The following is a 17,846-nucleotide window of genomic DNA, read 5'->3' as shown; positions in this document are numbered from 1 at the left end:
AAAAAAACACTTCAAAGTAGTAGTTGTCAGCCATCTATTAAAGAAAAAATAATGAAAGTAGCAGCGAGCAATCTAATGAAAAGAAAAATACTAGTAAAAACAGTTGTGAGCAATCAGGTGAAGAAAAAAGTGATGAGAATAGTTGCGATAAATCAAGTAAAGAGGAAAAAGATGATGGGTGTAATGGTGAGGAATCAAGCGAAAATGAAAAAAGTGGTGAAAGCGAAAGTGAGCAATCAGGCAAAAATGAAAAAGAAGATAGAACCAATGATATTGGTGGCGATGATTTTTCACAAGGTACTTAATCATCTGATAATCATAGTGAACCCAGGTCTCTTCCAGTTTCAGATTATGTTAAATCAATTTCTATTATAAAGTATAAATTTAAAACCCATTTAAATGTGTTCAGGCCATATGAACCAAATATCACTGCGAGAGTCGGCTTTGGAGCTCAATTTGTTGAGTTTAGAAAGATTCTAAGAAGTCAGCATATTGAAAATGATTTCAAAAAGACTTGTTTTGGTCATTTTCTGAAGTTGGATGAAAATATAGCAGTACAACTTCTAATGAAGTTAGTACATGGACTTTGTCTTCGTCGAATATTTTGTAAAAAACAAAAGGAGATTTGGTTTGATTATAATGGTTTGCTGATATATTTTGGGATTAATGAATTTGCTATCGTGACTGGACTTCAATGTCATTCTTTTCCTCCTCTTAGTCAGGAATTAGCAAATATTGGAAAAAAAGGTGAAAAGTTGGTTGATTTAGTGGATAAGTCTCCAAATGCTGATGTACTCATAGAGAAGATGATGGATCCAAAGTTGACAAAAAAGAAAAAGGTGGCTTTTAGTGTGGTTTAGTTCTTGCATTGTATTTTATGTTCAAAAAGTACAAATAAGAAGATAGAAACTCAGTGGTTAAAGATAGCGTCGAACAAAAATGTATTTGATTCATATCCATGGGGTTGAATAAGCTTTGATCTTACCATTAGCTATCTTTTAAAAAAGCTTGATCCAACCAAATCTCAGTATAACCTTCATGACTTTCCGTGGGCGTTCACGATAAGTAATTACATTTTTATTTTTTGATTATCAGTTAAACTATTATCATGACTTAATTGTGCACAATAAGCTACTTTTTACTATTATATTATAGGCTTGGGTATTTGAAGTTATTCCGACAATTCAATGAATTTCTAAGAATCCTTCATCGGAAAGATCATTCCCAAGCATGATTAGATGGATGACCATAACTTACAAGTTAACTGTTGATCCTATTGACCAGACAAGAGAACAAGTAAGATTATATATGTACATAATTTTAGTTGTGTTGTGCAAAACAATAACTTTAAATACTAGGCAACTGTACTGGTTTCCACAACTACTTCAGTTGTCCAACAATAGTTGAGTTGTTCCATTAACTACTTATGTTGTTCCTACAGCTACTTCAGTTGTCCAATAACTGTAGAATTTGTTCCCACAACTTCTTCAGTTTTCCAACAACTGTTGAAGTTGTTACAACAACTTCTTCAGTTGTCCAACAACTGTTAAAGTATTCCTACAACTTCTTCAGTTGTCTAACAACTGTTAAAGTTGTTCCTGCAACTAGTTCAGTTGTCCAACAACTGTTGAAGTTGTTCCTACAACAATAGACAACTGAAATTATTGTTGAACAATTGAATTAGTTATTCTAAACTATATATAATTTTTTTTAATTTAAATGCAGATGCAAAATCAGGTTGTTCACCTTTTTATTTTTCCAACAAACATAGAGAAATAAAGGATTTTTGTTCATAATATTGAGGCCTATGAAGATTGTCTGGATCCAAAAATTAATGTTTTAAAAAATGAGTTGTCATATGTAACTGTAATAAAGTTGGATATAAGTGATGGTGAGGAGAATCTTGAGAGAGTTGGTGATGAGTAGAATCTTAATAGGGTTGGTGGAGAGAATAGTGTTGTGAGAAATTATGGTGTTGAGAGAGATAGCATTGGTCAGATTGCATTTGATATTTGTAGATCTTTTCGTGGAGTAGAAAGAGGTGACTCATATACTGTTGATCTTAGTAGGGGGAGATTTTTCGAGTGTGACAAAAACTACAAACATGAATGCTTCTAATGTTGATTGTTGTTGTAAATTTCAAACATATTGTGATAAGTATGATTTCCTTTTGAATGAAGTGAAATCCTTGGCAATAAAGTTAGATGGGTAGCAATCAAAGAGGACTATATATCGAGCTATGTCAGAAAATATCCTTATACTCCTGTGTTGAAAAGAAGATTGGCCATGAATTCCAAGGCCAAAAATGCAAGGAGAAAGAATCGACTGGAAGTGAATTTGTACAAACCTCTTTATGTGGAGAAGAGAGAGGTCTTTAACAACTTCATTAGTAAGAAGAAAGAGGAAAGAAAAATGTATTTACCAACTTTTTACTTTGTTCAATTACCTATTGATATTTATTTGACTGTTATTTTTATTTTGCAGCATGTTAGTGAAATTTTTTCCCTTATATGTAAGAGACAAATTTGGTTTCCCAGACATTATAACCAAACAGATCTAATTTTGGATCTAAATTTCTGCAATATCTTATATGATCAGTACAAGAATTTGAGAGAGTTTAGTGGATGGTGCTCCAACAATGCATGAGGCACTCACATTATTTGAGATGGACAGTAATATACTCAAATATTATAGTGGTGAAAAGCCGTATCCATATGGTCGAAAGTGGGAAGGAGCAAAAAGAATTTGTACTGTGATGAACATAAAGAATACACATTTTATTGCACTCGAGTTTTTGATGGAGAAGGGTTTGATTCAAGTTTATTATTGCAATACTGATGTGTGTGATGATCCAACTTTTCTTACTGCTATTTAACCCATTCTCGAATTATGGCCCAAACTACTCAAGCAAAGTAGGGTGTTCAATCATTTGCCTGAAATTTTTTTAAATGATGAATGGTTGTATGAGTATCTCAAGGATGTCCCAAGAAGCAATTCTTGTGCAGCATGTGGACCATATACTTGTGTTTTTATTGATCACTTGCTTATTGGGACGAATTTGATATGCCTTAATGACAATGAGGTGGATAATTTTAGGATGAGATATGGTGTTGCCGTGATTGAGAAGGAGTTGAATCCTTGAAGGATTAGTTGGACATATTTACTAGTGTATGAAGTTACTTTTTGTACTTAATTTACGGGAACATCTGGATCAATGAAATTGTTTTTGAGATAGATTTTAATTTAAATATTTCAGCATTAAAGTAATTGAACAAGTACTTATGTTATCTGTCCAACTAATTGCTTCATTTGTCCCTAATTGCTTCAGTTACACAACAACTACTTCAGTTGTCCCTGCAACTACCTCAGTTGTTTCTACAACTAACTCAGTTACACAACAACTACTTTAGTTGTCCCTGCAACTACATCAGTTGTTCCTATAACTAACTCAGTTGTACAACAACTACTTCAGTTGTCCCTGCAACTACCTTAGTTGTTCCTACAACTAACTCAAATGCATGACAACTACTTCAGTTATCCCAGCAACTACCTCAGTTGTTCCTTCAACTAACTCAGATGCACAACAACTACTTCAGTTGTCCCAGCAACTACCTCAGTTGTTCCTTTAACTATCTCAACTATACAACAACTACTTCAATTGTTTAAACAACTACTTCAGTTGTTCTGACAACTAACTCAGTTGCACAACAACTACTTCAGTTGTTTAAACAACTAATTCAGTTGTTCCTGCAATTAACCTAGTTGCACAACAACTACTTCAGTTGTCCCTGCAACTACCTCAGTTGTTCCTTCAACTACCTCAGTTGCCCAACAACTACTTTTGTTGTTTAAATAACTACTTCAATTATTCTACAACTAACTCAGTTGCAAAACAACTACTACAGTTATTTAAACAACTAGTTCAGTTGTTCCTGCAACTAACTCAGTTGCACAACAACTAATTTAGTTGTCCCTGCAATAACCTCAATTGTTCCTTCAACTAACTCAGATGCACAAAAGCTACTTCAGTTGTCCCTGTAACTACCTCAGTTGTTCCTTCAACTATCTCAATTGCACAACAACTACTTTAGTTGTTTAAACAACTACTTCAGTTGTTTTGGCAACTAACTCAGTTGTAAACAACTGTTGTTGTTGTTTAAACAACTACTTCAGTTGTTTAAACAACTACTGCAGTTGTTCCTATAACTATTTTAGTTGTTCCTATAGACAATGACTATGTCGATCTTCAATTATTATTAAACGACTTTGTTTATGCATAATAATTTAGAAATGACTCCGTCGATCTTTAATTATTATTAAATGACTTACTTTGTACTTTTTAATTCAGAAAATAACTTATTCGATGTTCAATCGTTATTAAACGACTTGGTTTATACTTAATAATTCAGAAAATGACTCCGACGATCTTCAATTATTATTAAATGACTTCATTTATGCATAGTAATTTAGAAACTAAGTATATCGATCTTCAATTGTTATTGAATAACTTAGTTTGTACTTGATAATTCAGAAAATGACTCCATCGATCTTCAATTATTATTAAACAACTTCGTTTATGCATAATAATTTAGAAACTAAGTATATCGATCTTTAATTATTATTGAATAACTTAGTTTGTACTTAATTCAGAAAATGACTCCGTCGATCTTCAATTATTATTAAACGACTTCGTTTATACTTAATAATTTAGAAAATAAGTATATCGATCTTCAATTGTTATTATGACTTATTCTGTACTTGTTAATTCAGAAAATAACTCATTCGATGTTCAATCGTTATTAAACGTTATTAAACGACTTGATTTATACTTAATAATTTAGAAAATAACTCCGAAGATCTTCAATTATTATTAAACGACTTCGTTTATGCATAATAATTTAGAAACTAAGTATATCGATCTTCAATCGTTTTGAATAACTTAGTCTGTACATGATAATTTTAAAAAATGACTCCGTCGATCTTCAATTATTATTAAACAACTTCGTTTATGCATAATAATTTAGAAACTAAGTATATCGATCTTCAATTATTATTGAATAACTTAGTCTGTACTTGATAATTCAGAAAATGACTCCATCGATCTTCAATTATTATTAAACGACTTTGTTTATACTTAATAATTTAGAAAATAAGTATATTGATCTTTAATTGTTATTATGACTTACTCTGTACTTGTTAATTCAGAAAATGACTTATTCGATGTTCAATCGTTATTAAACGTTATTAAACGACTTGATTTATACTTAATAATTTAGAAAATAACTCCGACGATCTTCAATTATTATTAAACGACTTCGTTTATGCATAATAATTTAGAAACTAAGTATATCGATCTTTAATTGTTATTGAATAACTTAGTCTGTACATGATAATTTCAAAAAATGACTCCGTCGATCTTCAATTATTATTAAACAACTTCGTTTATGCATAATAATTTAGAAACTAAGTATTTCGATCTTCAATTATTATTGAATAACTTAGTCTGTACTTGATAATTCAGAAAATGACTTCGTCGATCTTCAATTATTATTAAACGACTTCGTTTATACTTAATAATTTAGAAAATAAGTATATCGATCTTCAATTGTTATTATGACTTAGTCTGTACTTGTTAATTAAGAAAATGACTCATTCGATGTTCAATCGTTATTAAACGTTATTAAACGACTTTGTTTATACATAATAATTCAAAAAATGACTCCGACGATCTTCAATTATTATTAAAGGACTTCGTTTATGCATAATAATTTAGAAACTAAGTATATCAATCTTCAATTGTTATTGAATAACTTAGTCTGTACTTGATAATTCAGAAAATGATCGTCGATCTTGAATTATTATTAAACGATTTCGTTTATGCATAATAATTTAGAAAATAAGTATATCAATCTTCAATTATTATTGAATAACTTAGTCTGTACTTGATAATTCAGAAAATGACCCTGTCGATCTTCAATTATTATTAAATGACTTTGTTTATACATAATAATTCAGAAAATGACTCAGATGATCTTCAATTATTATTAAATAACTTAGTCTGTACTTGATAATTCAGAAAATGACTCCATTGATCTTTAATTATTATTAAACGACTTTATTTATGCATAATAATTTGCAAAATAAGTATATCAATCTTTTATTAGAAAGGATATAAATGGGTCCCACTATCTTATTAAGTTAAAAAAATAAAGTCGCTTGAACAACTGGGACAGTTGTTCGACAACTGCATTGGTTGTCTCAATGGCTTCGCACAATTGTTGAACAACTTCTGATATTTGTCGAACAACTTTGTACAGTTGTTGAACAACTTCGCGCAGTTGTCGAACAACTTTGATAGTTGTTGAACAATTTTGCAAAGCTGTCGAACAACTATCAAAGTTGTTCAACAACTGCACAAAGTTGTTGGAACGAAAATATTTAAAAAAAAACTAAATTTTTTTGTCTCTTTCACCTATATAAGTTATTTGAATTTCTCCAGATTATACTTCAAAATGTTTGCTAAATGTCTTGATTACTACAAGCCAAAAATTTACACCAAATTGTTTGTTAAACTAAAAAAGCTACTACCAATATTAACAGCATGTTATAAATATGATACAAACTCATGCAACTCCATTCGATTTCATAGGACATGTACTTTTTTTGTGGCCAATGCTTTTACACAGAGAGCATCTATTTCTCTTCTTTGAAACCATTTCTCCTATAGTAGGCATCCATTTCTGCTGATTTCTTCCCGGTTTAGTCCTTTTTTCAGGTGGAGGTATTACTCTCTCTAAAACTTCCGGTGGAAGGTTCCAAAATTCTTCATCTGGCACCGGATAAATTGGGTCTGCATATGCAAGTATGTATGACTCTACCTTATAATATGGAGAAGAATACTCGTAAATCATCTTGCCCTCCAAATTTATGTCAAGTGCTGCCATAGCATGTTGACATAGTATTTTGTCCAAATCAAACTCTCGACACGAACATGTTTTGATTCGTAGACGGACCATTGCAATCCTATTATCTGCAGTAACGTTGAATGTGTCTTCATCTATTTGATGGACCAAAAGCTTATTTCCCAGATTTTTGCTAGCCATTATTTTAGTTTCTGCTGAAGGGACAAAGGTGGTTTTTAACTTGGCATATTTCATTCGTCTCTCATAAAATAATTCTGACCATCTCTTACTTATATCATTGAACAAGGCAGTAATGGGGAATTCTCTTTCTTCCTTGAGCATTACATTAATAGACTCAACAATATTTGAGGTCAATACATCATATCTGAAGTTTATAAATTTAAAAATACTAAGAAACTAAAATACAATCGATTGCAGATCCTCAACAACTATTGGAATTTCTGAAACAACCATCGTAGTTGTTGGACCAACTACTGCAGTTCTTGGAACAACTATGAAAGTAGTTGCAATAACTATTGTAGTTGTTAGGGACCTACAATGTTTATATTTGAACCAATAAAAAAAGTTTACCTATTTCCTGGAAAGTATGCTCTACTCCATTTGTCAAAGCCGATCCTCTGTAGATAATTAGCAACTTCCGCATTGATAATTCTGATTTGTTCAAAAGGATCATGAAACACTTCTCTTCGATATGCCTTAGTTACATGATAATAATGTCCAAGAAAATCTCCACAATAAAAATTTATACGAGCATTTTCACCATGATGCCTCGTACAACAGCCGTGGTGCACTCAGAATAAAATTTTAATATTGCTTTTCCTATGCTTGGATGCTATCTGAAATAATGCACAATTCCGAAGTATTAAGGATAATCTCTAATAGTTTCTAAAAAAAGTATTGATATGTGGCATCACACTCCTTATCTACTACACAAAATACAATAGGAAAAATATGATTCTCTGTGTCTTGCGCCACAGCAACCAACAAAACTCCATCATAATGACCACTTAAGAATGTTCCATCAATAGCTAAGACTTTTCTCATCTGCACAAATCCCCTAATCCAAGATCCAAGAGATACAAAAAAATATTTAAACCTTCTCTGTCATCTAGCTTCAACAATGTTTTGCTTTCTTCATTTACACTCATAAGTATATAACGGCAACCATCTAGAATGGCATACCCATACTTCGGTGTTCCTCTTATCATAGCCTTTTCTATCTCACTGCTTTTCACACACTTCCAGTTGCTAGTCTTGCATCCCAAATCTGCTTGAACTATAATTTTTATATCTCTTGTGGATGGACCTTTTCCATTCAAGAAACTAGGTAGCATGTATTCTGCAATGACATCTGCAGAAGCATGTGAATAATGACTTGTAATGTGTTGTGCTCCACATGAGTGAGTGTAGTGATACTTAACAATTTCAAATCTATTACAACTTTTAAGCTTTGTAGCTTGAAGCCACCAATCGCAATTTTGATCTATGCATCTAGCATAATACACATTTGCACAATTCTTTACCGATTTGAATCTTTGATCCTTCTTCACGGAAGGAAGCTTCAACAATGTAATTAATTCTCCCCTGTCCTTGAAAATTTTACCTTTATAAAAACCTATGCTGTCATCATCTATATGGCTGCCTTGTGTTGGTATAGAACGATGTGTAACTTCTTTATTTATTAAAATATCCATATTAACATGATGATTTTCATTATTTAGAACTGAATTTGTTGTTTGTACAATCATTTCAGCCACAGATATTCTTTAAATGGGCCTACTTTGATCATCCCAAAACATCGCAAATCATGATCATCTCTGTAATGACCCAATTTGCTGAAACGGAATGCTACACGGTGCTTATGACCCCGAAGGACCACAAGCTAACCCATGATTGATATCTGTACCTATATATTGCATAAGATAACATAATAATATGGAAACATGCATTGAAAGGCCATAAGGTTTGATCATGAACATAACTAAATAACATGACATTTGTGTGGGGTAATAGAATACCTAAAACAAAACTGAAGTCTAAAACATGATAGTCTGTATTTAGTCTGAAAGCCTCTACTGTCTAAAGAATCGGAATAAGGAGTTGATGGGACATATCCCCAACTAACTCCAACCAATAAGCAAATCAATAAGATACTAGAAAATTATTATGTCCTCGGAGGATGAGGACTCACTTCTACTCTGACTGCTAAATTTGGAATCTACCGCTGATCTGAAACTCGTGTTTCTGAGCCTATGGTGTAACATAAAATGAAAGATCCATAGCGCGAATACGTCAGTACATATGTACCGAGTATATATGTGAGGTAGGCTATATGCAAGGGTTTGCATGCATGAATAATGCTAACTGACTGTCTAACATGAACGTGAGAATACATGCATAAATATGTAACTGTAACTGACAATGCGATTTCATGATTTTTGAGTCTATATACTGATAACGTGACATGGTAGCAACTGATATGACTGATAATATGAAGGACTATATCTGAATAATGCTGATAACATGGGTGACTGTATCTGAGTATAACTGAAAACGTGGGTGACTATAGCTGACAGTTCTAAATCTGATGGAACTATCTGAGTTTCATACTGTATCTGAGTTGACTGTGTCTGACAGTTATGAAATCTGAAAAACTATCTGATTTTTATTACTGAGACTGATTGACTGTATCTGACAGTCCTGATTCTGTAACATGAAACTGTGGGAAGTAGTATCTAACCGACATGCCCCAAAGGTGCTATGATAGCTGAGTTGGGGTCTAGTCTATGCCCTGATTAGAAGGGTGTCAATACCGCGCCACTCATAAGGAAAACATGTGAGTAACCCTCATATAATAGGTAACTCTAGTGAGAATGGTGGGAACCCTCACATAAAAGGTTAATCCACTTCATTTACCCTCATATAGCAGGCTACAATGTCTCAACCTATGCTAGCTACATAGTTCTAGAATGCAAGGATTGCTTCTAGGAATCATACCCTCGTATAACAGGTGAGTCCCCATCCTTGGGTTCACTCGGTGCTAATTCCTACTCCCATATGAATGGACACTGAGCATGATTTACAGAACCGAACTGAGCATGGACTGAGTTACTGAATTTTCATGGCTGACGGAATATTACTGATATATGACAACTGACTGAGTCATGAGATCATGAAGATTTTTCCTGAGTCATAAGACTATCTGAAGTCTAAAAGTTTATAGCTTGACTGAGAGTATCATGAAAACATGACATGGATCTAGGCACACAACTAATATTTCAGGTACAAGTACCCCCAAGACTCGATGGAAGGAAACTGACATGACTTGATATTCTTGAATACATGATAATCACCACAATACGTTTATTGAAGCATTTTGTCAAACGTCTAGCAACCATAAACTTGTACATTTATGGGGATTTTCATGATATCATTCTAGTTAGGCAAATTTCCTTCATCTAGGCATTTTATCAAACATATGGCAGACATAGTACATGTAAACAAATTATACAACAATTAAACATCATGCTTCAATTCCAATTCCATCATACAAGGTTTTAGTCATGATATTTCATAAATCATTATCTATACTAATCAACCCACATGGAATTTATTATCAAATCATGGAATAGAAATCAATTCCTCATTTATCAACATGAAAGAGAACATACAAAGCATGAAAACATGAAGAAAATCCATAGCTTGTAGTTAAAAAGGATTTTTGGACTTCATGGACGAAAGGAGTCCATGAATGAACACTATGCATACCTTAGATCGTGATTTCGTGAAGATTAATGGTGAAACCTTCTTGAATTTTAATCTCCAATCGAAACCCTAGTTTGTTCTTGAGATAAACTTGAGAGAAACTAATATGTTTTGAGTGAAAAGTGGCTGAATCACGTGTTAAAGGGATTATATTGGGGTAGGAAGTTGACCCTTTTAACCCTAGACACGTCATTAAATTTTTAGTAAAATTTCTCGAGTTGGGCCCTTAGCGCGACACGGCATTATCGCACCGTGTCACTGGAAATTGATAATTGGGAAACTGCATGGTGGCGCGATGCGGAGCTATTGCGTTGCCACCTTGTGTACGACCTGGAAGTTTGGTACGATATGTTAGTATTGCAGAGCAATATTGGAATTTGACAATTTCTATTTGAGCTATCTCCGCGATGTGCTGAAGGCTCAGGTCAAACACTGTCTCACTAAAAAGGCTCTAACTCTTCACTCGAGTGTTGGATTTGGGTGAATTATATATCGATAGAAACTTATTCAATTTACCACATGATAGGATATGAAATTATAAAAATACCATGAGTATAAGAATGAATTATTATTTCAAAGCAAGTTCTAACATCCTTGAGATGATTTTCAAGCTAAGAAAAAGCACGGGTATTACATCTCTTATCTTAGAAGGAGCTTCTTTTTGTTTTACTACAAAGCCAAGCGTATAACTAATGGAGAGATCATATTTTTCACAAGTTAACTCAAACCTACAAATAATGATCTCAACCAATTCATTGTACCTAGTATTCGCACGTAACTTTATAGGTACTGTCTCTCTGCCCTTTGAATGCCAAGTATAACGGATAGAATTTTCTATCCATTCACCATGTAAATCAATTCCTATTATTATTTGATCTTTCATAGATAGGCGCAGTACCTGACGACATCACAAAGTATTTTAGTAATACTAACAAGTGTGACATTCATCAAACAACTTCAAAATTGATAAAGAATTTTGATTACTCGTCTCTACACCTATTTAGTTATCTCACAGCTATCAACAATTGTCAGAAAACTTTAGTTGCTTTAGGTACTTCAAATATTTATTTCAACAATTAATAAATTGCTCTAAATTTACATTATTTGTCCAAAAAACTAATTAGTTGACCGACAACAGTACATAATTGTCGAACAACTTTAAAAGTTGTTGAGACAACTAACATAAGTTGTTTCGTTTTCACTATTACATTATTTGTCCCAAAAATATAGATAGTTGTAGGACAACTTCTGTATTTCTTAGACACATTTAACTATTTTACAAACAACTTGAGTAGTTGTTCGGACAACTACGAAAGTTATTGGCTGAGACAATCAGATTAAGTTTATTAAATCCAGCTGAAGAATGGCCACAATGTTATTTTTATACTTATCAATAATGCTTTTTTGAGTAAATTTCAAGCTTAAAAAATTTAGCAATTAAAGAAAGTTTAATAATATTTTGATATTCTCTTTTCTATAAAATTTTCTTGATGATCTTCTCAATAAAAGCACAAATATGAAAAAAAAAATGAAGAAGAAGAAGGGGAAGGACAAATATATACCTAAAGTAGTAATTTTAGGTGGGTTGAAGGGAGATGAAGAAGAAGAAAGGAAACAAGAACACCCGCCTTTTGGATCCTCGCCTTTTCTTTAGAGAAAAATGTATTTTGATAAAAATTGAGATATTTTGAGGAATAAATAGAGAGGTGAATGTGTAAAAAATTAAAGTTTAAGGAATGTTGAGTTATTTTTTTTATTGAAATTTAATCTCATTAATCTTCATTTATTCATTTGTCCCTTCTACCTAATTATTAAGACTTGTAGGACCCCCACTTGTTTGGATAACTCTTTTATCCCTTTTAATTGTATGTCCCAAAGATTATGCATGTGTTGTGTGTATATTTGTGGTGTATGGATGTGTATATGTGGGTATTTAAAAAGAAAGAAAAAAGAAAAGCAATTTAGTCGAATCTATTTCTTCCAACAAAATCCCTTAAATTGGGAGAGTAGGTAAAGCAAAGTCAAAAAAAGTGACTGACATCTTAACTCTACTGATTTGTTATTTTGTGTATTAAAATAATTGAACTGACTCATCTTTGCAGGTCATATTATATAATATACAAAAATATAAATGCCGATGTATAATTACAAAAAAAATATAAACAATAAATAAAAAATATAATTGTCTTGAAAAAATACCTTATGCTATAAATAATTAAAATTATATTACACGGTAAAAACTAACAGTGCTATGTTATGTACGTATGCCGAGGAATGTGCAAAAATAATTATAAACTGATAAGAAATTTAAAATTTACGAAATTATAAATAATTATCAATAAATTATGCAAATTTAAAAATATGACAAAAAATAATAAAAAAATCATAAAATAATGACGATTATTAATAATTGTTAAAAATTATTAAAAAATATACGAAAAGCTGCGTTTTGTGTGCTTTAACTATCAGAGAGCCTAAATGCATTAAGTTTAGAAAATATCTCTTTTAACTAATGTATAAAAATTTCTTTACCCCAAAAATAAAAGTCTCATCCCATCACCTCAAATGTCTATCTTTTAAAAAGTTGACATGATGTTGACTTGACTGATTTTTTCTCTGCGTATTAAAATAATTAAGCCAACATTATCGTGTGCAGACTATATTAAATAATGTACAAAAATATGAATGCCGATATATAATTACAGAAAAATGTAAACAACAAATATAATAAAATAATCCTAAAAAAATGTATTATGCTATAAACAATTAAAATTATAGTATGCGGTAAAAAAAATTGCAGTGCTATGCTATGTACAGATGCAAATGAGTGTTTAAAAATTTAAAACAATAATAAACTGAAAAACATTCTAAAATTTACAAAACTAAAGATAATTATCAATAAATTATGTAAAAATTAAAATATAGCAATAAATAAGTAAAAAATCCTAAAATAATGATGATTATCAATAGTTTATTAACAATTGCAAAAAATGTGAAAAATTACATACTATGCCATCTAACGATCAGAAAGCCTAAATGCCTTAATTTTAAGTTTGGAGAGCCAAAATTGGGTGTCAACAGTACCCTTTACGATATTTCCTAGATGAACACCTATTGTGGCCCTTAAACCCAAAAGCACTACATGAATTGTTGGTTTTCTTTTTGAATATATCCCTTCTTGATTTTTCACGATCTTTCTTTGGAGGTCTGCTAGGAGGTCGTTTTGGAGATAGTATTATCTCAACAAGTATGATGTCTGGAATTACTCAATCGTCTTTATGTGTTAAAGAATAAATTAAAACATCATATGTTCTTAATACTATTTTTGGCCTGTACAAATCAGAGCAATATGGTCCCTTTATAAAATTTTTACCATCCAGGACTGCACAATGTGCACATGGTATCTCGTTAAATTAAAATGCGTGACAAGAACATATTTTTTTCTTGAGGTAAACAATAAAATATTTTTTTTGTTATGTATTGTATAGACATACTCTGTGACCGGTATAACCTGAAATTTTTTTAAGAAAAATAATTTGAAAAAAAATGTCAAATACAGTTGCACATATTTTTTTTTTGTAACTATGTATATGTATTTTCACTCAGAGAACTGTATATGTATTTTTCAAATATCGAGAACTATATATGTATTCTCACTTAGAGAACCGTATATGTTTATGTATTTTTCAAACATAGAGAACTGTATATGCATTTTTCAACATAACAACATATACGATAGGTAACTTTACATATATTTTTGTTCAAAACACAGTTGCACATACATATTTGTTAATACAAATACAAATAATGTAAGATGCCAGAAGAGCGTATAGTTGATTGCATGATGCATTTGTGCTCAACAATATAACATCAGTTATCTATTCTTTATAATTTTATTCAGATGTTCATCTCCCAGAGTGCTTTACAAGAACAAGAATACTTTTCATTGCCAATCTCCAGCACATAAAAACTATTATAAAAAAATAAAAATTAACAAAGACAACACATATAATTACAAAATACACTCATCACTTATATAATTACATTCTGAATTTTTTTTTGATATTGTTCATTGGGTATGTAGCAAAATAGAGTTTGATCAAAGAATAACTCGAGTTTGATCAAAGAATAACTCTCTCAGCTTGATTAATATTGAGTTCGATCAAATAATATGGTTTGATTAAATATTCAAAATATAATCTAAGATGAAAAATGATTTGCTGAAAAAACGATCAAATTTAAAAAATAATCCGCACAACATGATTTGGGATTTTGAACAACATGATTTTCATGATTAAGTCATCTTAATTTGTTGAAATTCATATACGAAATCAATTTTATGATTCAATACCTGTAATTAAAATGATGTCTTATTTTGAAATTTTAAAGATCATGAAGATAATAATCTTCAGTTGACTTGAGTTAGATTTGGAAAAAGAATCTACAACTTTAAGTAAGAGTAATTTATGGAAAAGGAATCTGCTACTTTAAATAAGATTAATTTATTGAAAAGAAATCTACTGCTTTAAATACATAGGGTAATTATTCCTTATTAAACTCAACTGATTTGAGTAAAAGAAAGACAATAAATTTTTATTGTATATGTTTTTTAGTAGCAACAAGTGTCTAAAATAAAAAAATACAAGTTAATATTTCAGGTAATTATGAAATAGTTGCTATGAAGCTCCTAATTATAGGCTTAAGTTTGCTACCTATGAAATTTTTCCTTAAAAAATTATGATGAAAAATAGAGAAAAACGACTTCTTTATGAAATTACTTTGAATTTTTCATTTTCTACATGGACTTGTATGGCAAATTAAATTTGACAATCATTGTCCAAACCATATTAGGATGCTTTCATTTGAACTGTATACGGTCGCTATCCTTTCAACTGCGTATTTCTGTGATTATCATTATAAAAAAATTATATTATATATCAACTTTTAAGGATTTTCTTTTTGCGTTACAATCAAAGTTGATAAATTCTAGGCCCCATAATGATATTATATTAAAAAAATTGTCATAACAATAGAGCCGAGGCTATGTAGAAAAACATGTGCCAACCTTCACCAATCACCATAGTAAGAATCAATGGTGTTTACACGTTAAAAACTGCATTCCCTACATACACGAAACTCTTAAAACTTAATAGAAAGTGAATTAAAAAAAGGAGGAGACAGACCTTTATGTTTTCGGGCAACTTCATTCAATGTAACATGCTTGTTTTGGTTAATTTTTAATCAAAATTTTTTAACTAAAAGAGAAACACGAGAAATAATTAAAAGGAGATCAAAATCCATTGTCAACTGTTGAGTATGTAAATCTCGTATATAATATTTAAAACTATTAAAGGATGATGATAATGAATGCAAAAATACACTTGAATTAAAGCCAAAAGGAAAGAAAACGGTGTGGTTGTTGGAAAATCTGATACAAAATATTGCTTAAATAGAATTGTAAAAATTCTCATTTATATAAGGTAAAATTCTAATATTCTCATTTATATAAGGTAAAATTCTAATTGATTTTGAAGTGTTAAATATTATGATTTTATATCTAGATTAAATAAGAAAAATAAGTAAAATAAAAGTATTTATATAAGTTAAATATTATATTCTGTCTTACACGACACATCAATTTGGTTAAAAAAGTGTATTAATTTTCAGCACTAACAACTTTTATAATAAAGAGTAATAATTTTTAGGTCTTTTTTTTAACTACACTCTAATTTCCTCAATCCATACAAAGAAAAGACATTACACGTTTTAGTCTTCAAATCAAATATCAATATTTGTCAACAATTCAATAACCAAATTATAGTTAGTTTTAAAGCCTTAAATAACATGATCCGAACCAAGGCCTAGTCGTGTCGGGCATCTCAAGTCCAACTAGGACCGGAGACCACCCTCAATACCCCGCCGTTAATCACCCTACACCCTATATCGGATGAATTCCGTACACATAGCAAGATAAAATAATGATAATCTAAAGACAATAAAGTAAGTCTATAGCCATATCCAAATAGCCACAACCAAATATCCAACCAATACCAATCCCAATGTCAATACCAATACCAATGCTAACACTAATACCGACACCGCCCATGCCCATAGAAATCTGATAAAGACTCTAACCAGAATTAAAGACTATTTGAGCGGGATATGCCTCCGGCCATAGCCAAAACCAAAGAAATAATAATAATGAAAAGAAGTCCATAGCATAAAATGGGATCTTTCAGAGTATGGAAGCTCACCATTTCAATCTGACCAAAAGCTGTCCCCCAGTCACTGAGCAGGAGAAATGGTAGTATGGGCGGTTCCCGCATTGTGTGGGGATACAACGCTCGAAGATGGTTAGTGGAGTGAATGCTAGCATGTAACTTAGGGATAAATATAAAATAATGCCATCATTCAAAATCAAATCAAATAACCATATGCAATCATATATATACATATATAAATATCGTGTCGGGATAAGGAACAAGGTTTAGCATGCATTTAAAATCTTAACCTGGATTGTGTAGCTTAACCATCATAAAATTCACCCATGGGCTATATGGGTCCAGTGTAACCCCCTGAATGGGCCCCAGTGCATGTAGTCGCACAAACCAGAGATATCATAGAAAGCCGGGGAGTCTTGTGTACCCTTCTCTCTTCATGATACATATATACAAGTATAAACTTGGGGGAGTCCCATGTACCCTGCAAGCATAAGGTCACATGACCAACCCTCATGTTGGCAATCATGAGTTTTCAATATCCGTCTATCGGACTCACACCTTCATGGATAGCTATCACAACCCACCATTATTGCTCGATTAAAACCTTTTCTCACATAACCAAACCACCAATTCTAGGAGCCAATTTTTAGGCATTATAAAGTGGTATTGTCATACTGACTATAGCTTGCAAGCAATATCACCAGCCAACACTTAGGGGAGTCCTTCGTACTCCTCAGACTCCATTATTAAAATTTCTTGGGGGATTCCTTCGTATCCCACAGGTTTTTAAAACTAGCCTTAACTATTTAACCATTTTGTTCCATACATTAGTTTTAAGAAATAGTCAAACCAAACTATTTGGGATTCCATGGTACCCCTTGTTCAAATTTCCACCTTTCTCATAACTACTTACTAGTTTTAAGAAACAAGGTTGGGG

General features: G+C 31.6%; 1 protein-coding gene across 1 annotated transcript; it reads right to left on the bottom strand.

Moving 5' to 3' along the window:
* Nucleotides 1-6,623: 6,623 nt before the first annotated feature.
* LOC107874147 lies at nucleotides 6,624-7,244 on the bottom strand. The gene has a single exon (XM_016721009.2). It carries the CDS (start codon nucleotides 7,242-7,244, stop codon nucleotides 6,624-6,626), a length of 621 nt encoding a protein of 206 aa, XP_016576495.2.
* Nucleotides 7,245-17,846: the final 10,602 nt, after the last annotated feature.

This window comes from Capsicum annuum, chromosome 6, assembly GCF_002878395.1.
Source record: "Capsicum annuum cultivar UCD-10X-F1 chromosome 6, UCD10Xv1.1, whole genome shotgun sequence".
Lineage (NCBI taxonomy): Eukaryota > Viridiplantae > Streptophyta > Magnoliopsida > Solanales > Solanaceae > Capsicum > Capsicum annuum.
The sequence above is the reverse complement of the archived record's forward strand: the minus strand, read 5'-3'. Positions and strand labels throughout refer to the sequence as shown.

Coding starts and splice junctions, on each gene's coding strand:
- LOC107874147 (XM_016721009.2), bottom strand. CDS start 7,244: ATGCTCAAGGAAGAAAGAGAATTCCCCATTACTGCCTTGTTCAATGAT.